Consider the following 23,069-nt stretch of genomic DNA (forward strand, 5'->3'; position numbering starts at 1 on the left):
AGACAAGAGAGTCTTATTATGGCCTTAGGTATACAGAGACTATATTGAACATCTTTACTGGCAGGCTCATGTGACGAGGGAAGCATGAGGTCAACTACAGGCCACAGACTTTATAAATATAAGTAACAATAATAATTTTATCTCTGTCACCTCATTAAAAACACACAAAGCAGGATAAAGAGAGAGGGCACTTCAGTAGGTCATTAAGTCGAAAAGTCAACGTCTCTGTGTTGATATTGATTCAAGGGAATGGACGTGTCATTTTAATGTTGTAGTTGGTCCTGGTGGAGCTAATTCTACTTTATATGTTGGTGAGTAGTTTTTTTAAAACTGCATCCTATTTTAATACAGTAATATGTTGTAGAATCTGAATCTCCAAATTAGCAAATATTAGATAAAAGTAGTGGTGTGAGAAGTGCAATATCTCTGAAATGTAGTAGGCAAGAGAGTAGCTTAAAATGGAAATATTCTCATAAAATATTCTAAGATTGTACTATAAACTAGGCCTAGCTGAGTAAATGTACTTAGATTTTTTTCCTGACATGTATTGCCCTATAGAAAGAGTAGGTGGTGACTGACATGTGATTTGACCTTTCATTTTGCTTACTTGATTTGATAAGTATTTTTTTCAAACAACATAACATTTTGTTGTTGTTGTCGTTTTTGTTTTAAAGCTTTTAAAAGTACTTTCCATGGTAATGCTAAGCCTCAAATTTGGACTGAAGAGCCTGGCAAATGCACATGGTGCGCGGCTGTCTGCCGTAACCAGTAATTGTGCAAGCTTGCCCGCTGGATCCCCCTCTACTTCCTCCCCTGCAACCATCAAACCAACCGCCTTTCTCTCTCTCTCTCCCTCTCGCTCTTTCTCTCTCCTTCACTCTCTGGCACGGCGAGCAGGGCTTATGTGTCTGGTACTGTACGGAGAGAGAGAGAGAGAGCGAGAGGGAGAGCTCTACTTTGAGTGACGTCACCTCTCCCATGGCGTCACATTGACGTAGCGCATACCAGCCGCTCTATGTGGAGGCAGAGCCCACATAAATGCACTATTTGACTTTCTCCCCTCAGACGGCGCACATAAACAAACCCGCGTTACAACTCCACACTTTGCAAAGCACCCATCAGCACTGACACACTCAGCTCACGGACGCAGACACACTCCTTACACTCGGGAGTTTTTATTTTTCATTTTTTTATTTTTCTATTTCATTTTTTTCTACTTTGCTCGACTTCAGAAAAAGTAAGAGGAAGAACTTTTTTTGCCACCGATGCATCCTGTACCTCTCCAATACGACTAAGACTTTTTTTATATATAGTTTTCTCCTCATTACTTCGACTCTTGGTGATTATTCTGGATGGAAATAGGATACTTCATGCGAGGTTATTACCACATGTAAAGACGGAACCGCTACAGCAAATCAGTAAGTAAATTGTGAATGAATGAATCCGTGTTATCCTGTCTTGCTATATCGCACTTGTTATGTTGTCAGATTCACACAGAACCAAACATTAACGCACAGCTCGCATGGTTTCGCTTCTGTTCCCTAAATCTTATGACATTTTCAATTTATACTTTGATCACATCATTGGTGTCTGGTCTGTCCAACTTTTTGCCTATAACCTGTTGATATGTCAGTACGCGTACAGCAGCTCATATTGTATCTGTGTGTGTGTGTGTGTGTGTGTGTGTGTGTGTGTGTGTGTGTTGTCACCAAGAGCAAATGAAGCTGAAATCGAATTTAATTTGCGCTGGGAAGGTATCATATCCTTTCTGGTTGTCATGGAAATGAGATGCCTCTCACTCACACAATGAATAGTAGAGTCAGACGCACTAATGGTCTGAGTGGAGAATAGACTAACCTACATTCAGGCAGGAGCTGAGAGATAGGAGAGTTAAAGCTCTTTGATTTCATGCCATGTGGGTTTTTTTGACTCATGTAGGATTTTCTGGGGAGGTTGTGCTGTTAATGAGGGATTTTTAAGTATGACATGGTGTGTTGCGTTTGAGTGTGTTTGTGGGATAGTGGGTGTGTTTGTGTTTATATGCCATGTCATTGATAGGCAAGTCTAGCCTATAAGCATAGCCTATACAGCCATATGATTCCTTACCCTGATCTGCTTTTTTTGAGGATTAAAGCTTCACATAAAGGTTTTAGTTGTTTTCCAAACAGCCTTAATTCATATAGTCTGAGCTGTTGCCCAACTCGTGGCCAAATGCAAATGTTAGCAGTCACACTGTCTTTGTGGGGACACGGCCTCTCCTTCCATTGATATCTGGAAAAACACCCTCAGCCATTCACCAGAAAGCCATAGTACATCAGATTTCAGAAATCAACTGTGAAGTATTTCCTCGAAACATCTGAAGACAACACAGGACCTGTATTCTATAGCAGCTGCCAAGCCTTTGGGTTGTCGTTGTTTATATTTTATGGCATATTATATTTGAGTTAAGGCGCTTTGATAACTTGCTGATGGTACACTTCTTTCTTTCACACACTCTGGTTTACGCAGGCACTTCTGACAGCTTCCCTCTCAGGGCTGATTTACAGTACTCACATATTTCTCCTGTCTCTCCTTTATGTCCTCTCTTTTCTCTGTCTCTGTTTGCTGGAAGCCTCGCCCTGTCCGCGGTTATTGGTGCGAGGGGCTAACCGGGGGCTACCGGCGCTCCGGGGCGCGTGCTTTGCAGCTCTTACGTCGTTCTCTTGGTTACCGGTGCGCGCAGGGCCAGAGCCCCACCGGCCGACTCGGCCTGAGAAGAAAGCAAGGGGGGACCCGTTTGTTCATTTAGAGAAAAACAAACAGACTGAGTGTCTCACTTTGCAGAAAAATGCGTCTCTTTTTTTCTTTCTTACAAGTGAATATGGAACTTTTGAACCCTCCACAAAGGTTATGACAAGAGCGCATTTACGCACAATTACACTATTAACTTGTTTAGTATAATAACGGGGCTATGTTGGCTTGCATCAAAGAATATCTTATTTCTGCTGCTACCATAACCAACTAGTTTTTTTTGCTTTTTTCTGCATCCAAGTTGCTCTACATAGAACTGAATAATGGTTTAACTGTTCCAAATCCTCCCTAATCAAATAAATGTTATAGAGCCTGGCTTGTTTGTTTACTCTGGTTTGTCTTTTTTCTTTATTCCAACATATTGGTAGCCTCTGTGGGGCATTAAAATTGTATAACAGCCGTGTCCTGACCAAAGAACCATCAAAATAGTTAGGTCCAATGTTTAGTCTCAGAGAGGGGCTCTGAGTCCAGAGTTAGGGGAAAAGTGCCTCCTCTATTTAACACAAAGTGGGTGAGTTTGATCTGTTGACACAAAGATTAAGAGATGACAGCGGGCTGCAGGTGCCTGTAGCCCTCGATAGTCTGCTATGAGGGCTGCGCCTTGTCAACACACAGTATTGAGATGCATACTGGGAGACTGAGTGGTCTCCCGGCTTGACCGTATCCTAGAGGGTCTGTGTGTGTCCGGCAAAAGAGAGAGAGAGGAAGGAGAGAGAGAGAGAGAGAGAGAGAGAGTGTGTGTGTGTGTGTGTGTGTGTGTGTGTGTGTGTGTGTGTGTGTGTGTGTGTGTGTCTTTATGAGTGTGTGTGACAGAAAGGGGGCGCTCTGGGCCTTGAAATCCACTGGCCACGGTGCGCCCTGCTGCAGTGAGAGGTGAGAGGGAGTTGGAGGCGCACGGCGCACAGGAGTCCGCTGGTTTGGTTTCGGGTCCGACTCTCCAAAATTTCCACATTTCTCTCTCCCTCTGGATGAACCCTGAGCAGGCGAATACGGTAGTGATCAGAGGCAAGAAAAGCGATGGCCTGGATCCACTGACACAGACTGCTTTTATAAAAGTTAGCACTTTTGTAGGTCTGTATTTGTAGAAGTTGTGTGTAGTTTTTTTTAGACTGGTTGAATTTGACTTTTGCAGAGAAAAAAAAAAAGGAAAGGAAAGGAAAGGAAAGACAGAAAATTATAATAGGTCTAATAACGGAGCGCTGCTTAGTGTTAGAATGAAACCCATCGCCCACGTAAGTGCAAGTCTTGAAATGAGCAAAAAGTCCTCAGTTGTGGTTCTTAATATTCTCTTTGTAGCATGGATTCAAAGTTATTGCTCTATATTTCATTTAAATGTGTAAATCTTGCTCTTTCTTTGTAATTCTTTGGGTTTGTATGGATTATTGAAATGATCCTATACCGCTTTGGTACAGTGGCATTTGGTTCTGATGTGCGCAAAATAGTTTGCAAACCCTCTCGTCTGTCTGCTTCTTTTCATACTGTCCTCTGTCAGATTAGATTTTTCGAAAATAGTTATCTCTCATTCTGTAAAATTACGCTGTTGCTTATTCTCTTTAAATCGTGGCAGCATTTCTCTGGGCCAAGTGTTTTTGGGTGTTAGGATGTTGTAAAGTCCAGCCTCATTTAGAATTTGCCAAAGTTTGGGGAAGCAATGTAAAGGTAGGATTCCTGATCAGAAAAATACAAAAACATCAGTAGCACTTACCGACAGAGCCTCTGAGCTGTGATGGTCGCTGAGTGGAAATGACGGTGCCCACCTTTTTATTCAGCCTGCCACCACATCACTGGCTGTAACCCAGACTTGTCTCCTCCAGACACAGGTTCGGAAGAGCGCGCCCAGCCGAGCTCGGAGCCCCGGCGATCGGACACTTCCTCTGTGACGCCTGCCGAGCCCTCCCCGCTCCAGGAGCCCTGTCCCGGCCGCAGCCACGCCACCCCTCAATCCCGGACACCCAGCACCATTCAGCGCGAAGCTCTATCACCAGGTACACACCGGGACCCGAGCCCTGCCTTTTCAGTTTCATCTCTCTTTTACTTTCTTTCTTTCTTTCTTTCTGTCTTTCTTTCTGTCTTTCTATCTCTCTCTCTTTCTTTCTTTCTTTCTTTCTTTCTTTCTCCACTTCTACTCTTTTTTTCAGCTGATGCTTTTGTAGTGAGAGACTGTTGTGGCGCAGGTCTGTTTTTCTGCACTTATTGTGGTGTGATAGGTGTCTGGTTATGTTTTAGTGCAGGAGAAAAAAAGCTTAATAGCCCCGAAAAGTCTATTGTCGACTTAGTTGTTAAATTAGAGTTTAACTTAGAAAACATGCTATATTTTTATCTCATTTCTCCTGTCTACTCTAATCAAAATCAGAAAAGCAAATGATAAAGTTGAAAAACATGCTGGCGATCTTTTCTCTGTGTGTGTCGGCTTGAAAGTGCGGACTGAGTTCACATTTCGACCATTAGACAAACTGGCAGAAATAAGAGACTCCTGAGACTAGGCACACCTAAATATAGCCTATATATTTAGATATTTATTGATATTTAACGTATTGTCTCTGGTAGTGTACTTGTGTGTCTGTGTTTTGAGTGTGTATTTGTGTGTGTTTCATATGTATGAAAATCACTCATTGAGTGATAGGCCGGTGAATTCAAACTATTTATTTCGCAAATCACTGACTAAAAAGAGAAAGAAAATCCTGTGTTTTTGTATTTATGTCTGCAACTTAATGTTTTTATTTGTTAGATCTATGGCATTCTGACAATGAACAAGCGCACTCAGTTATTGGAACAGCTGCAGTTTGTCCAGTTGAAATGCACACCTCGAGGTTAGAGACTGTTTCCCTTCGCCTCACTATATGCTGCACCACCTGTGTCTGACTCTGCTTGGGTTGTCTGTCCTCTTGCTTGCACACATACACACACCTCCTTGCATGCAAGTGCAACAAAAGGTAATCCGATGGTGGTGTTGGAGTGTAGAAGGTGTCCCCACAGATTTGTTTCGATGACATGAAAATAAGGATGCCCCACTGATACAACTGTATTTGTATTGGTGGGTGAGATGAGTGCGTGTGTGTGTGTGTGTGTGTGTGTGTGTGTGTGTGTGTGTGTGTGTGTGTGTGTGTGTGTTTGTGTGTTACTGAGTGAAAGCGAGGCACACCACCAAATGTAAAGCACAGAGGAAGATGATATATTTGCAGACACAAGTGGTTTTACAGGTTCCTCTCAGGCTAAGGGCACATGTTATTGGCTGAATGAGCATATGCAGGTTCATGTTGACATCTTGAACATCATTAGTGATATGTGTGTGTATGAAAAAACAATTCATCAAAAGCTTCTTTCCTCACCTGACACACACAGAGGCAAACATCATAATCCACACAGTTTGAAGTAGGTCTAACACTCAAATATATTGTATTTGTCTTACAACACTTCTTTGCCTCTCTCAGGTGAACTCAATTTAAAATATATGTGTGTGCATGTAGCTGCTGATAACATACTGTGTATGACAGGTGCAAAAAGTCTTGAACAAACCCCCCCCCCCAAACACACACACACACACACACACACACAAACACACACAAACTAATGCACCAGCACTGATCTGAGGCTTGACCTACTGACATAACACAGAGAGCCACAAAGTTTGCCACTGTGATCTCCTCCTCTCACGGTTTCCTTTTTTTTTCTTTTTGTCTCTCTCTTCTTCCCCTGATGCCTAATCAGATCTAAAGGTATTTAGGTATAGCCCAGAAAGGCCCCATGACGCCCATAATGTTGCATGTGTGTTTTTCCACGTGGGTTGAAGAGCTGGTCACTCGTAGAAAAAAAAAAAAAACTTCATGACGTCAAACACACGTAGGCCTGCAGCTTGACTCATATCCTCAATTTAAAAAAAAATCTTGCAGTCTAATATCCCCTTTGAGGCATGTTGTAATTCTCTCTGTATGTCTCATATACTTAAAAGTGAATTATGATAAAATAATTATACTTTAATTTTAACAATACCCAAGATAATTATTATTTTATACTGGGATTCTTTTCAAAATAATTGTAGGCTATTTTTTTCCCCACTAGGTCCACAGCTGAGATGTCAGCTGTCTTGGTTATAACAAATACACCTACTCAAAGACCTTCAGAAATATTAAATAAATAAAGGAATAAATAAATAAATAAAGTTGTGTAGATGAGTGTCCCTCATATTGTGTTTTTCTTTTTCTTTTACTTAATTAACGCTTTGAGTCATCCTTTTGTTTTTTGAGCACCCGCAGCCAAAACGCATGCTGGCCCCAGGTAGCTATGATTTAATTGAATTAGAGCGGCTAAAATTAATGTGTCACTGTCTGTTTCCACTATGAACAACATCGATGTAGTTTATTTGGCATAAATGACTAAAACTGAAAGTTGTAGGGCTATTTTTGAGTGTGGAATGTGAATGTGTTATTAGTAGCTTATTAGTAGAAGTTTTTTAAGTAAGAAGAAAATTAGATTTTATGAAGTTAGAGGACTTTTATTTTGTTGAAACCGGATTGGAGCCGCTAATAAAAGTAATAGCCTTTAATCCTCTGAGCGAGTCTGTGTGAGTCTATTTGGATGGAGGTATTTTGTGAGTGCTTTAACAACAGCAGGGCCGATATGTCCCGTATTTGACTAGACAAACATGACGCGCGGGGAACAGGGGCGATTACGGCAGAGCGCGCGCATGCTGGGCGTCAATGGGAGCAGCGCTGTGTTGACAGTTCCCTGCTCAGGAGCGACGAGCAAACACCACAAAACCCTGACTGCGCTGACACTCATGACTGATTAGCCCGCACACACTCACCATGCACACACACACGTGCACGCCCAGACGCACGCATGCACGCAAATGCAGGTGGAGTGTATTACGTCAGAGGTTTGATAAGGGAAGACCATATAGTCCACTTACACACACGCACACACACACACACACACAGATGATGAGGTGGTGGCCTGCTGCTGTGACTGCCAGAATTAAATCAAGGGGAAAACTCAAGACATGCCGACTGGCGTCTGCTGCAGTTAGAGGAAATATCTATGTCTGTGTGTCTGTGTGTCTGTGTGTCTGTGTGTGTGTGTGTGTGTGTGTGTGTGTGTGTGTGTGTGTGTATGTGTGTGTGGATGTGGATGTATTTATGCAGTTGTGTATGTGTGGGTTGTGTAAGCATCCAGCACCACCATGGGGTTCCATTATTATTTAATGTTATCTCATCTGCTTTGCTATACACACACACACACACACACACACACATATTTCGATTGGATCTTTGCTTTACTGATCAACTTCAGCTTCTCTAACTGAACTAACTGCAGGAAAATCAGCAGCGTTTGAGGTTGAGTGTGTGTGTTTGTGTGCTCCAAATATTTCTGCTATACCTATTCAGTGAAGTGCAAGAAGTGTCGAAGTGTTAAAGCAGGAAATTGAGTAAATGGCAGTAAATGGAAAGATTTGTTCAAAGCTTCTTTTTTTTTATTCCTTGAAAGGTTTTTTTCAGAAAACTTTTACAACATTGCAAAATCTCTGACACGAGCTGAAAAAAATGGCCTGTTCCAATAGAGCTGTGCAGAATTATTTTTATCATTCACTGTTTATTTGTTGATGCTGTTTAGCACTACCTTTGTGTGCATGTGCTACTTTTAGACTCTTTATCCCGAAGATTTACTGTAGGGTTATTCCTCTACTGTGTGTCTTTGGGCAGTCTCCTTCTTGAAGTCCTGCTTCTCTGTTCAAATCAATGTTTAACTAATATCTCATTAAACTTTCTCCTCTGACTAATGATTGTTGCAGTACAGCTGTACCCTACTAACACCATAAAAATGCTTTTTGATTGAAAGGTTTTTGGAATACATGTGGTCTGATGTGCCACGCAGCTCTGACCTACGTGTGTGCTCTGTCTCCCTGGCAGACATGCCCTGTGTGCAGGCTCAGTATGGGCCCGCCCCTCCAGGCTCAGCCTACTCTGGCCAGTCCTTCAGTTACCCGAACGACAGCTACAGCTCTGACCTCATGACCCCTGACTACACCAAGCTGGACCTGGGCGGGGGTGAGATCTCTGCCGCCGCCACCACCTCCCTCCCCAGCTTCAACGTCTTTGTGGAGGGGAGCTACGAGCCCAAGTCCTCCTGCCTCTACCAGATGCCTACACACAGGCCGACCATCAAAAAGGAAGAGGAGAGCTACCCTACGGCTCCGACACTGGATGCCATGTCCTCCTCCACCATGTACTTTAAACAGTCTCCACCCTCCACTCCCACCACCCCGTCCCTACCCCCCCAGCCTGGCACCTCCTTCCTTTGGGAGGATCACTCCCTGGCTCCTCCGACGCATCCCCACTCTCTGGGATCCAGCCTGGAGACGGGCCCCCTCAAGTCCCCCCGCTTTCCTCACTTCTACCAGCACTCGCCACCCCACAGTGGCGGCAGCGTCGGCGGCTATGAGAGTCTTGGAGGAGGACTGGTTCGAACCTCCTCCTCCTCCTCCTCCTCTTCATCCTCAGTCTCCCATCCTCACGGCCCACCCCTGGAGCAGCCCATGTACCAGCTGCACCGTGGGGCCGGGGGCAGCAGCCTCGCCTTCCGCTCCCTGGCTCTTGGGCCCTGTGGCCCCCTACTAGGAGACAGCCTGCCCTCACCTCCCCCACGTGGTCCCCAAGGAGAGGGCACCTGTGCAGTGTGTGGGGACAACGCAGCCTGCCAGCACTACGGCGTTCGCACTTGTGAGGGCTGCAAAGGCTTCTTCAAGGTAAAAACCTTTCAAAGCTAATCAGTCATATGAGAGTGTTACTCCAAAAACAGAGGCATAATTGTAATTTCAAGCTTCTATTTTTACTTTTAAAAGCATCATCAAAGCTTGAAACTGCAACAGTGCCTCTGTGCTTTTTAAAGTAACTCATCTGTATCAGTTGATCTTGTAGCTTCTAATAAGACATGGCCCAAGTGTAAGTCTTTTAAAGTATCCACTCCTCTTGTGTCTGACCTCAGTGCTTTCAGTCCCACCAACAGACACACAGATCAGATGCTCACACTCACATTCATAACTGACATTCCACCTTAAAATATCGCCTACTATCTGTGAACTAGCTGTAAACTGACTGACATATTTCATTTGAAACAATTTTCTTTTTCACTTGCCTCGCTCCCACTCTACACCATTCTCTCCGCGCTCTAAATCATTTTTAAAGTCATTACGAAAGCACAACACACCCACAGGGGTCGTCTCCCCCAGCGTGTGTGTGTGTGTGTGTGTGTGCATATGTGTGTGTGTGTGTGTGTGTGTGTGTGTGTGTGTGTGTGTGTGTTGCATGAGAATTCATGATGATAAAAACACATATTCTCTCTCAGACAACCAGGGAAAATTGTCCTCCACGCTTGACGCTCAGCCACTCAGAAATAAAGTGCAGTGAGAGTGCCGTGGAAAAGGAATCCTCCTTGAAATTAAATTTTCCTTTCAGTGTCTTTGTAGTAAATCAGTGGCCACAAAATTGACCACAATTTGCTGACATAATACTCTGGATGATATGAGTCAGTTTGAAATTTGGTCCGTCAAGTGATTCAATCTAACACTTGTCATCTAGGTGTCTCACATCCCATGTTACAACACACGTGCTCACACACACAACACTCAGTTTAACATCACTAAGAGGCAGGTTTTAGTCACACTGATTTTCACACATTTTCCTTGAGCAAGTCATACAACGCAATAGACATGACGACAAAATTATCTGACACATGCAAGTGGCTCAACACTTCACTCAGATTACAATAAACTCAAACTCCGTTACACTGAAGTAATTTCTTTGCACAGTTTTTGAATTATAAAGTTTTCTGGCACACTTGTTAAGCATTCTATTGGTTGCGTGAGACAAGAGAGCAAAATTAAGAGACAGCAAGAAGGAGGGTGCAAACACAGAGGTAATTGAATAATGCCTCTGGTAGGTGGAAATGAATTATCCTTCTTTTCAATTAGTTTCACAATTTGTTTTTATTTAGTAATTAATGAAAGCAGCGTCTGGTGGCAGCAGGCCGCGGGCTGTCTGCTTGCTGTAGCGCTCAGCAGCCACACAGCCTGTCGAACCTCACTATGTTTCCTTTACACACACATGCAGATGCAACCAACCATGCACACCCCAATGTATGCACACAACCACACATCCACACATAGAAAAACATGTTTATTCATACAGAATCTTGTGCATATTTTCCAGGCTGTTACAACCTGAATACAGGATGTAACAGCAGAAACTAAAACACACCTTTCACACATGTGCTTTTTTCCATATTCATTTTATCAGGCACATTATGTCCATTATCCTGATGGTTTTATTGTCCCCTAAAAATATGTTTCTGATTATATTTAATTATTCCTGAATAGTTATTAGTAGTGGTTTTCTGTAAATTATTGTTATTTCATTTGTGCAATTTGAAACACATTTTCACTGTGAATTAATTTTAGCTCTTAAACAAGTAGTTAGTTTTTCCTCTTAATTATTTTGGCAGAATAATGTGTTCCATTCACTGGTTTCCATTAATTCAGTGAATCTATTCAGAATTGAATTTTTAAAATTAAAAACTAGATGTCAGCTGTTAGTGTAATACAAAGATTATGTTAGAAACAAAAAAGAACATTAAAAAGCAACCTATTTTTATGCGCCCCCTGTCCTAACCAGTGAGTTACTTTAGCTGTGCTTTTATCAGTCAAAACACCCGCTCAGCTCAGTTCATTGCACATGATTTTTATTTTCCATTGCTTGCACAGCGTACAAGTCATAAAAAGGTTGTGAGGTGGCAGTGGTGAATGAAGACTGAAAAATACGCTGGATGGTAACATACACATAAATGCACATATGAGGCATATAAGTTGACCATTTTATTCATTCAGAAACAAAATGCTACCAGATAAACACCCACACACATGCACAGACACAGATATATGTATGTGCACTTTTAATTAGGTTATAAAGGTTACTAAGTAATTCCATAAAGAAAACACAGATTCCTATACATTTTTTTTTTTTTTTACTACAAACCACCCATGCACTTTCTCTATAGACAGAGAGTCTGATTACCTCCGATTAAGAAGCAGAAGAGAGGAGGGGAGAGAAGAGACAGCGGGAGGAGGAGGAGGAGGAGGAACAAAGTCCCTAAAGGCTTTTAATTTAAGCCAAGGCTATTAGCACATGTTACATGTCAAGAATCTGCTTCTGCATGCCTCCATCCAGCCCACACAACACCCGCAGCATGTGAGCCTCTGGAAGAGTGTCTTCATTTGTGAATGTGCTTTTAGTGCACATAACTCTTTTTTCACTTGAATTAAGTCCTTTCCCACACAAGCACTGCTGCCACCCTAAAGTTTCAGATTCTGGGAGCAAGCAAATTTTAAATTTCTCATATTTTGTCCTCATAGTGAAATTCAGCAGATGACGTGAAGATAAATTACAGAACAGATGAGATTAATTAATATAGAATAAAGTAAACTCCACACTCTGACACACACATTAATAGGCTGCCCTAAATAGCTGGCAATATACAGAGCACAAGAGGGATCTACAGATTTGATAATTGTACTGAGATAATTTGATTTGTGTGTGTGTGTGTGTGTGTGTGTGTGTGTGTGTGTGTGTGTGTGTGTGTGTGTGTGTGTGTGTGTTCACCTGCATATATATGGAGCCAGCCCATTGATAATTATCAGAGACTACTGAGTTACGCAGTATTAGCTCAGATATGTACTGTCTCCGCTCAGATGCCAGTCACGCTGCTTATTAGAAAGCAAAGTCACAAGCACTTCGACCTTACCCACACACACACGCACACGCACACACACGCACACGCGCACACACACACACACACACACACACACACAGCAGTGGAGAGACAGGCTGGCACTCACTCATGAGAGCTTAATTTATCAGAACCTTAACTGATCATTTCAAACACAGGCTTTTCTGGGAACCAGCTTTCTTATAAATTAGGCTCTGAGGTCACTGAAAAACTTCCTACTCAAACAACTACCAGGCTCAACCCAGCCTGCATCACTTTCACCCCCAATACACTGCAGAAAAAACATCAACTCTTATTGCAAAAGGTGGAGCTGAGGAAAAAAGATTATCCTTAAAATCCAAACCTGAAAGTATCACTCCACACAAAAAGCTGACAGAGCTCAAGAGTGTTTGCTGCTGGACAACATGTACAAGAAAGACCGTGTTAATGTCTTTAAACTTTTTTCTGGCCTTGTTTCAGAGTTGTAGAGGTGTAAATAAATGCTGGCATGTTGAGGCTTTGTGCGTCATCCACCCTCTCTCTCGGACTCCCACTAAACGGATGCTATTTTCCCTCAACCACATTAATGACCATAACTAACTTATCCCCTCGCGCACGGGTCACTGACCATTGAAGGGATGAGAGGGAGGCATTCACAGTGATCTGCGATGCCATGGCAACCACTCTCATCCGGCGCAGGCGCCCATTACGCGCCAGTTCCGCACTCGCGCCGGAGCATATGAAATAATTGGTGTGTTATTGGTCTCCCGGGGGCACGGGCATGTGTGGCGCTAGGGGTTCCTAATTGGATTTATTTATTTTGATGTGTTTTAGAGGCGTTGAAGAAGAGGGGAAGCCGCGACACTTTCCGTGTGTTCCGTTTGTTTAATTTACAGTTTGTTGTGGCGCTGCCTTGCCTGAGTGGACTAAAGTCACAGCTTGACAGCGTTTGAAATGAACACACTTTTTTTTTTGTAAATTAAATTGTTTCGTGTAACAGAGTTGCACCCCAGGCAAAGGTTTGCTGAAGAGTTTTTATCCTTCTGCCAAATATGCCTATAAAGATTGGCAACATGCAACAGGAGGCCTCACCGGGTTTGTGAAACAACAACTGTTGATACAGGACTGTGGTTTGTTTATAATAAGAATAATTACCGTATTTTAATAGACTTAATCTGCATTCTCACACTGCACTCGCCTATAAAATGAAGAAGCTAGTAGACTCTAGCCAGTGTCTGCCTACTTCTAACTCACCTCAGGGAAGTTTTCATTGGGTCATTAGTGCACTTACTCCACCTTGAGAACACTTGACTGTGTCTTCATACACAACTTTATCCAGTCCCGAGCGCGCGGGATTGTGCGCGAGAGCGTACAGGCATTCACTACCATCTCTGTTATTATTGTCTTTCATTCACGCGGGGAGCGCACCCGGCCCCCACGTGGCCCGTTTCTGATTTCATTTTAATAAGGTCAGTAATAATCGCGCGAGCCAGCCGAGGAGAAAACAGCTCCCGCGGGGCCCATTGAGGGAGGCGCGATGCGCGAGGCCCCGGAGGTGCCACGAGCTGACCCGCGAGCTTCACAAACAATCTGATCACGCAGCTCTTGCGGCCGCTGTCCCCCCCTCCTGTCTCGCGGGACCCGCCTCGGCACGCCACGCGCTCGGTCCCCATTGTCAGCTCCGGCGCTAATAAAATTGTCCCTCCTGCAGGCGAGTCTTGTTGGAAAATTAATTTTATCTAATTATACTGATGTCACCGCCGCCTTTCAGCGCGTAATTAAAATCTGACCTGCGAGCTTCTGCTTTCATTCTTTGATGGGGAGAGGAAAAAACAGAAATTGAATTAAACAAATCACATATTAGGTGGATGATTGTGTTTGGAGGCTGATTATCGGTATGCCTGTTTCTTCTCTCTCTCTCTAGCGCACCGTACAGAAAAACGCCAAGTATGTGTGTCTGGCCAGTAAGAACTGTCCTGTGGACAAGAGGAGACGCAACCGCTGCCAGTACTGCCGCTTTCAGAAGTGTCTGAGTGTGGGCATGGTGAAGGAAGGTAAGAGACCACACACCTTATACACACTGAAAACAATGAAAACAGGTCAGGGAGTACACATACGGGGATGGTGCAGCACAAATATGACTTCCAGCCCACGAAGGTAAAGTTTGTCTCTGCAATTACGGTTTAATAGGCCAGTAATGACCTAGCCTGTGGCATCATCACACACATCCATGCAGCAGTAACTCCCTTATCCAGTGGAGGAAGCAAAGTAGAAAATACACCATAACAGCATTAAGCGCCCATCACCTTTTTAAACCTCTGAATCTGGGATGATTGGAAGGTGTTGCACAGACACAAAAGTGGCCACCCCGCTCAAAGATTCTCAGACTTTCCATCTTTCCATTTGTGTCATCAGGTCTGATTTAGCTGACTTGCTGCATAGAGATGTTTTGGGGATGTGTAAAATCAGCTTGGCACCTCATTCTGCCCTCATTTCTCATGAGGTTTCTCACCTGTCTTACACATGTCGTGTAATACCCCCACCCACATACACACACACACTCAAATAAACGCAAACAAACCCACACACCACACACACTTCTCTTTCCCATTAACACATGTCTGCAGCCCATACAACAGCTTCACTGCCATCTGCTGGTTATAATAGCCACCTGTATAGGGATTGTGGGAATGTTGGTGAGCCCCCGTGGAAAGAGCTTACTTTCAGACAGACTTCCACGGCGATATAATACTGATAACAGGCCTATCAGTACGAGAATAGAAGTTCTTTGTGCATGCATACGTAAATATTACTATCTTCAACTGAACATACTCTTCATTATTGTGCCCTGTCTTCTATCTTCTCTGGTTCACAGTGGTACGCACTGATAGCTTGAAGGGGCGCAGAGGCCGTCTGCCTTCCAAACCAAAGAGCCCCCTGCAGACAGAAGCGTCTCCTCCTTCTCCACCGCTCAGCCTGCTCTCCGCTCTCCTCAGAGCTTATTCCCACTGCACGCCCCGTGACCTCGACTACAGCCAGGTACCCCCCACAACACCCGACTCATTTCATTTCAGTTACAGAAATGTATGTGTTCATTGAGAAATGCAGCTAGTGAAGTGTTTTTTCATTCATTTCTCTACGTCCCACAGTTCAGTGCTGCCGACCCTCCCTCCTCCTCCTCAGATGCCGAGCACATCCAGCTCTTCTACAGGCTGCTCACCATCTCGATGGAGACCACGCGGTGCTGGGCTGACCGGCTGCCCGGCTTCTCCGAGCTTCAGCGCGACGATCAGAACCTGCTCATAGACTCTGCCTTTCTGGAGCTGTTCGTCCTGCGATTGGCTCACAGGTAAGAGGGTGGAAAGGGAGCCTGTATTGTACCAGAACAAACAGCATGATGATACAATGGATGACAACTTTAACACTTTTAATTTCACTTTTTTTAACAAGTCTCCACTCATACAAACACCTCTAAAACAGTTTTGGACACACTTTGGACTTTATCAGCAACTTAACTCCATTTGGCATCTCACTTTATGTAAATAACAACAGGCAGTTGATATCCTTTACCGTTACAGTACAGTGTGTAACTGTGCTGGCAAAGTTGTGTGCTGCTGTGTTGGTGTATCTCCAGAGTAGGAGGAGTGGAGCTGAGTAATCGCCATATGATCCAAATTATGAATGGAGTCTGTAGCTATGACAGCAGCTGCACCCACAGAGTTCCGCTCTGCTCGTCTGATATCTGACGCAGAGAGAGCTCTGTGTGTGTTCTGCCGGCTAAAACTGTGCTGACATTGTGAACTGTGAATTGACAGGATCAATTCCATCTAAAAAGTAGTCAGCTGAGGAACTGAAAAGGGCTGTTATGGAAGGAAATACATATTCAATTCAGCTGACTGAAATAAACAGGGAATTAACTTAATTTACCTCATGCGTCCAGTGATGCATGTGTGTGTGTGTGTGTGTGCGTGTGTGCGTGCGTGTGTGTGTGTGAAAGCACGTGTGTGTGTGTGAAAGCACGTGTGTATGTCTCACTCGTGGGTACCTGTGGTGCCTTTATGGCTGCCCCGGCCCGTCTTTGCTGCAGAGCTGCCCTGGGTTACCGGTCTGTTCTCGTAAGGCATGTGGCTGGTTAAATTTATGGGGAGGAGGGAGGGTCGGGCTACAAGCTCATCCTTTTGTCCGCGCTGTCATCTAGGGCAGAAACCAACACAGGCAGACACACAAGCGCACTTACTCACACTCACTGATGATGTAGAATCCCAACTTTCTCTCTTCCTCCCAGTGCGGGTCCAGGTGCAGGGTGGGTAGAGGATGGGTGGTGGCATCACAGTCCCAGCAGGAGGGGGATCAGGCTGGGACTCTGACTCACGCTAAATGGTGGACTCATAGCGGCCTCTATCAAACACACACACATGCTCACGCACACTGCTCATCTTCCCATCAGCCAAACTCCCACGGCACAGAGGAAAACACACACAAGCACAGCACTGTCTTACTTTCTCTCTTTTCCGTGAGAGCAAAGGATGTGGTCCACACTCCCATCTCACTGTTGACGCGGCCCTGCATTGACCCCGTGTTTAACTCAGATGCCTTGCAGACCACCCCCCTCCCCCTGCAAGCGTATGTCTGTATGCCTGTGAGTGTGTGTGTCTGTGTGTGTAGAGTAAATTTGCTCTGCTCTTCTGGACGGGCATTGCTGTAAGCACCCCGTTACCAAACAGTTTCTGTGGTTATTGGTTGATTACCGTGGTGACAGTGTAGTCAGGGGTGAGTGGAATGTGTGGCAGACATCCAGCTGTGCGTGTGTGTGTGTGTGTGTATATATATATATATGTGTGTGCATCTGCCTGGCTGCTTGTCTGCCAGCCTGTCTGTATAGTTTTGCTCATGTACTTCTGTCAGACATGGGTCAAATTATTTTGAAATAATTCTTAGCGTTGTTTTTACGCTGCTTAGTGTGCTTGATGGCTGAGTTTTATTTGATTAGGACAATGCAGACATTGTCAGTTAAACTCACAGACGTAGTGAAATGGCTTAATTTTATTATTAAGTCACAAGGCTTATAGCTCTTAAGAAGTTCTTTTTCGGTCATACTGAGTAAATTCCACTCATTTGATTGCAGTAGAAGATAAATGTATCCCATTTCCATTTTGCAGCATCAATTTATCAGTCCATCATTAAAATGCATAATGTTGCATATAATAAAATTCCAAACTATTCAATGCTAAATTTGAAAGAAATGTAGTAAAAACGTGCAGGCTAATAAGATTTTTACATTAAAAAATAATGATGCAGCCGTAAAACCGATGCCATACTTGGTTTAAATTTTGCTCAGTATTAGTGCACAAAAGCAATGGGCAGCTCCAGAATTCAGTGCACCTTTGAATATGCGCTACATTTTGCAAATAAGAAAATAAATTGTTGTTAAGGAGTCAAGAAAGCAGGTTTGTGACCGAAGGTTGCTGACTTGAACCTCAGCCTACAAGAGACGATATGGAGAGTGAAAGTCTTTCTCGGTAACAGGAGATGGGTCTCTCCCTGCCTTATGTATCCTCTCCTGCATGAACCTTGCCTTTCTTAATTATCTTCCCTCGTTCAGGGCTTAACATTTTGGTTCCGATAGTGAGCTCTAATAGTTTTTTTGTGTGTTGTTGTACTTATGTACGACTGACAGAACTGATGATGCGCAAGCATCTGTGTGCATGTGTTCTGCTAAGAGTGGGTGGAGTACGTCTTTTAAACTGTAGTAAGGATAATTGCACACAAATGGTATTTCATCTTCTCCTCATAACTGCTAAACCAATGTTTGTGCAGGGTGTAATTTGAGGCTTCCCTTCTTTCCCCCCATTTCCCCTCCTCTCTCTCTCTCTGTGTTTCTCTCTCTCTCTCACTCGCTCTCTCGCTATTCTCGCCATCAGCTGTTTTCCAACCACCCACTTCGGCCTTTCCGCCTTTGTCCTGCATATTCAGACTGTCTTAGCTTCATGCAGCCTTTTGTTGTCCTCTTGAGATCCACCAACTAAACACTGTACCAGCTCTCTGCAGAAAGCCATGCTCTTCTTTTAGGCACTAATAAAGACCAGTCATAGCCCTCCCTCATTCGCTGCTTGTTCTCTCTCCCTCTCTGCTTGATGGCAAAGGAGTGGGATGTTGTGTGTCGTGAGTAACTGATGGTTAAATACATCTGAGAAGCCTTTTCATTTCCTCATTAAGGCCTTGTGTTTCCACTGCACACCGCAGCCTGGGCACATTAAAGCCATAAGAGTTTACCTATCTGCAAATACACACACACATAGAGCAGCCCTCTGCCCTAACCCTTCACCCCACCCTGCCAAAAGGAAACACAGGAATGTTTTAAAATGCTATAATTTGGAAAACACAACCTTAATCAGCTGCATGCCTGTGTTTGATGTGTGTCCCGTTTGTGTGTGAGTGTGCATACTGCCAGGTTTTCTCATTGTTTTTATTGTAATTGTTTCCTTGCCCCGGTATCTCAAGCCATATTTACAATACATGAGGGAAAATACAGCATTTCATTAGAAGAGAGATCCAACCAGAGTCTTCATCTTCCTTTTTCTCTCTGTTTTTCAGGTCGATGTTGTCAGAGGATAAACTAGTGTTCTGTAACGGCTTGGTGCTGCACAGGTTCCAGTGCCTTCGTGGATTCGGAGAGTGGCTGGACTCCATCCGGGATTTCTCCACCCACCTCCAGAGCCTAAACCTGGATGCCTCTGCCTTCGCCTGCCTGGCCGCCCTCGTACTGCTCACAGGTAAAAACACATGCCAATAACGTCAGATTTCATCATCAGGAGGAAATAAAATGAACAAAAATAGCAACTTGCTTTCTTTCGTTTTTAAAAGTATATCACTATTAGGCACAAATCTGTCCCTCTCTACTACACACAAGCAACTGCTGTCAATCATACAAGCTATTTTAACGTAAATATACTGATACAATTCCACACACACACACACACACACACACACACACACACACCTTCTTCCCTTTGTCCAGCGCTTTGTCTGCGGGTGATTCAGTGTGACAGTGATCAGGTGGACACATCCACTAACGTCACACATTCGCTGAAAAACACACATGTGCATGTGTGTTCTCACACATCCCCGCCTGAAACTAGAACTTGATACCCAGAAGCACCTGCTGCACCTGCCACACACCTGGCCCCCTAATCAGTGTGCATGTGTGAAAAATGGAGGGAGAGTTACAGCTTTCTCTGCGAGAAACATCTGAGACGAACAGAGGAGACAGGAGTTTAGTTGTCAGTAAAGCACATTAGAAATGCATTAGAAATAGTCAATTACCTATGTAGCCCAAGGTGACAGAGGACGCCTGTGCAATTAAGTGTTCACATTTCATTTTTTGCACCTTCACGTCAGAGTCTGGCTCTGTACATAAATGTGTAATGGGTAAAATATCCCTCCCCCCACACTCAGCTTCCTTACCTCACCCTGCCCCCTGCCACCTCCTCTTCTTCCTCCACCTCCTCTTCCTCTGTCTAAGCCCTCCAACCCCATCCTCACTCTCTGGGGGAGCACTTAACTCTGTGCTTGATCGACCAGCCCACCGTGGAGCACAGCTCCGGAATGGCGTCTGCGATGTTCTCAGTGGCGCTCTGCCACCTCGGCAAAACACACAGTGCACTACCACGACAGAGCCGCCAGAGCCACCAGGCAATCGACCACTTCAGAGTGGCCTGTGCAGAAAGGCAGTCATCGATCCCTCCCCAGGAGCTCGCACACATAGAGGATAGGGAGAGCAAAGAGAGAGGGAAGCGAGAGCGTGTGAGAGGTCTGAAAGCCGCAGTGAAAGGAGGGCTGGAGTGACTCTGCAGCCGCAAACACAGAACAAACAAAAGAGTCCCATAAACAAACAATAAATAAGCTTCAGATAATGGATACCTCAAAGTGAGACTGGTCTTAGCGACAGCCTCCCTGCAGCACGAACCAGCTTGTGTATGTGTGTGTGTTTGCGTGTATGTGTGTGTGTGTGTGTGTGTGTGTGTAGCTGGACACCCTGTTCTCTACAGAATGAGTTAGTGTCACATTAAGCTTGGTGCGGGTGCCACTGGAGTTGCTATGGGCAGCAGTGTGTGTGTGTGTGTGTGTGTCTAATTTCATTTGGCTGCTCACAGGGCCGAATAATCAGCTAATTGTTGAGCACTTTTGTTTCTGTCATTGTCTTAAATTGCAGGGACTATTTGTGTGTCTGTGTGAGTGTGAGTGTGTTTGTGCAAATGTTTATATATATGTATGGTGTGTGTGTGTGTGTGTGTGTGTGTGTGTGTGTGTGTGTGTAAACAGTGTGCAGGGGGCTTATTAGGTTAGACTGTGTATTGATCTGTAGTGAGTGAGACAGGTTAAGGCCTGTTAAGAACATGAGCCATACAGGCTAATGAGGTGGAATTCAATATAAAAGAAGATGTAGCTAATGCTCTTTAAGCTGAATGAGCTCTGATGTATGTGTGTGTGCGTGCGTGTGTGTATTTCTTTTTTCCACTGACTTAATTTTTGCTGTTTAATGAATTATTCTCCTAACGTCTCTGTCTGTCTTTCCACAGAGCAAGTCCCAGGTCTAAAGGACTCAAAGCGGGTTGAGGAGCTGCAGAATAAAGTGATTTGTTGTCTCAGAGACCACCTGGGTTGTGGCCCTTCTTCCTCCTCGTCCAAGGCTGTACCGCCCCTGAGTCGTATTCTGGGTTTAAGAACGGAGCTCCGTTCCCAGAGAACCCAGGGCCTTCAACGAATCTTCTACCTGAAGCTGGAGGATCTGGTACCGCCTCCACCATTGATTGACAGGTTCCTGGACACTTTGCCCTACTGACAGCCCGGGCTGTCGCACAGAGAAAGACCCATGTCACGTCCTGTTCAGGCCTTTTTTCCCTCCCGAGGAGCACACACACATCCAGAAGAGAGACTCACTCCCCTCTGACAGATGCAGAGCAGAGAGAGCCAATCAAATGCTTTTCACTCAACAGGACAACCAATCAAGAACGCCTTTTCACTCAAATGGACAACCACCTAAATGCTTTTCACCAGTATAAAAGACAATTACTCAAACGCTTTATCACTTTTTATTTGATCCTCCTATTTTTCTCACACGAGGGAGGATGACGAGGCTGAGATGGACGATGGAAAAATGACTTTTCACTGTCCTCTCTCCGTCTGGGTGGCAGCTCATCCAGCAAAAAAAAACAAAAAAAAAAAAACAAAAAACAAAGAACACCAAGGTTTATGAGTACTGTTTATCTGTGTTTTGGCCTGGCTCATCCAGTCTGAGGACTACTTTTTAATAAAAAGGAGAGGGGAGGTGTCATTGTGATCGAATGTTATCAAAGTTGAAGACGTCCCAGTGAAACACAAGTCGCTGTGCATTCTACTTCTTCCTGCTGAAAGGGAAGAAGAGGGGGTTTTCATAGTGAAATGTACTGCAATGTCAAAGGTCAGACAGTGCAAGCATAGACATGCAGAAACATCAAAAAGCAGGACACAGATATTTCATAAACACGTGGAAGTGGCTGTTGAGTTGGGCTCTTGATTCCAAGTGCAATTTTTTAAGTGCTATCTCACCACAAAAGGAAGAGAGACGGAGAAGGAATGGTTTAATTTCAAACTCTAAATTATTTTAATACAAAGACTTGTCCTGTACTGTCAGTAGCTAAAAGAAAAAGAGACAGTCTCCGTCTGGCTTTAGACAGCAGAGGAGATACTGTGCACTAACGATTGATAACTGAGTCACCCAGACTTGAACTTGCTCTAGTATGTTTTTTTATTTTTATCAACTCATTTTAAAATCATAGGTTGAGTAGGAGTATGGAGGAATGAGTATGGACTGAAATTGGCTTTTGAAGCACTTACACCCTGAGAAGGGCTAGAGGCACAGACACACACCCTACCTGCTCGCCCGGAGGACGGCAGGGAGTCGGGGAGAGGAGGGTGCTCGACAGATAGCTGTACGTCCAGGGGTGGAACATTCCGCAGTCATGCTCTTTTTCTATTTGTTTCTATTGTGGAGGCCGTGTGAGAGTGTGGAGGACATGGTTGCATACTGTCTTTGTGTGTACGCTTAGAGAAGCCAGGATCATATGCATGGTGTGTTATAAGCTGTCAAGAGCTGCCATAGCCTGTCAAAACAGCTCGACCTGTGTTTGTGTCTCAGACTGCGGCTCTACGGGGATCTCCCTGGGCCTCTACCACCCACTCACACACTCACGGCAGCAGTTTGAAATATGAAAAAAAGCAAATTATATAGATATAAATATAAATATAAATATATATATATATATATAAAAAACTAATATTTTGAAGTGTTTTTAGCTTTTTCAAATATTGTGGTACGAGTTGTGCATTGTTTTTTGAAGAAGAGAAACAAAAAAGAAAAAAAGTTGCTGTTTTTTCAATGTCCCTCTTTGGTTTGAGTTTCCTGTTCGTTTTTTTTTTTCTCTTTGGTTCACTGGATTTTATGTTCAGCACTTTGAAATCATAAACTAGTTCTGATTAATCTG

At 44.1% G+C, this 23,069-nt stretch overlaps 1 protein-coding gene across 4 annotated transcripts; it reads left to right on the forward strand.

Annotated features, from left to right (window-relative positions):
- Positions 1–1,081: 1,081 nt before the first annotated feature.
- nr4a3 (nuclear receptor subfamily 4, group A, member 3) lies at positions 1,082–23,069 on the forward strand. 4 transcript variants are annotated; one of them, XM_023400816.2, is made up of 8 exons: positions 1,082–1,418; positions 4,605–4,775; positions 8,697–9,532; positions 14,471–14,600; positions 15,422–15,585; positions 15,696–15,895; positions 19,141–19,319; positions 21,126–23,069. In XM_023400816.2, exons 3-8 carry the CDS (start codon positions 8,699–8,701, stop codon positions 21,386–21,388), a joined length of 1,770 nt encoding a protein of 589 aa, XP_023256584.1. In that variant the 5' UTR covers positions 1,082–1,418; positions 4,605–4,775; positions 8,697–8,698; the 3' UTR covers positions 21,389–23,069. The 4 variants fall into 4 exon arrangements, with proteins under 4 accessions (XP_023256584.1, XP_023256582.1, XP_023256585.1 ...); XM_023400814.2 differs by lacking the exon at positions 1,082–1,418 and adding an exon at positions 3,551–3,861; XM_023400817.2 differs by lacking the exon at positions 1,082–1,418 and adding an exon at positions 3,772–3,845.

Source organism: Seriola lalandi, unplaced genomic scaffold (genome assembly GCF_002814215.2).
Source record: "Seriola lalandi dorsalis isolate HSWRI2012SDOR001 ecotype SW California unplaced genomic scaffold, Sedor1 jcf7180002052955, whole genome shotgun sequence".
Taxonomy (NCBI): domain Eukaryota; kingdom Metazoa; phylum Chordata; class Actinopteri; order Carangiformes; family Carangidae; genus Seriola; species Seriola lalandi.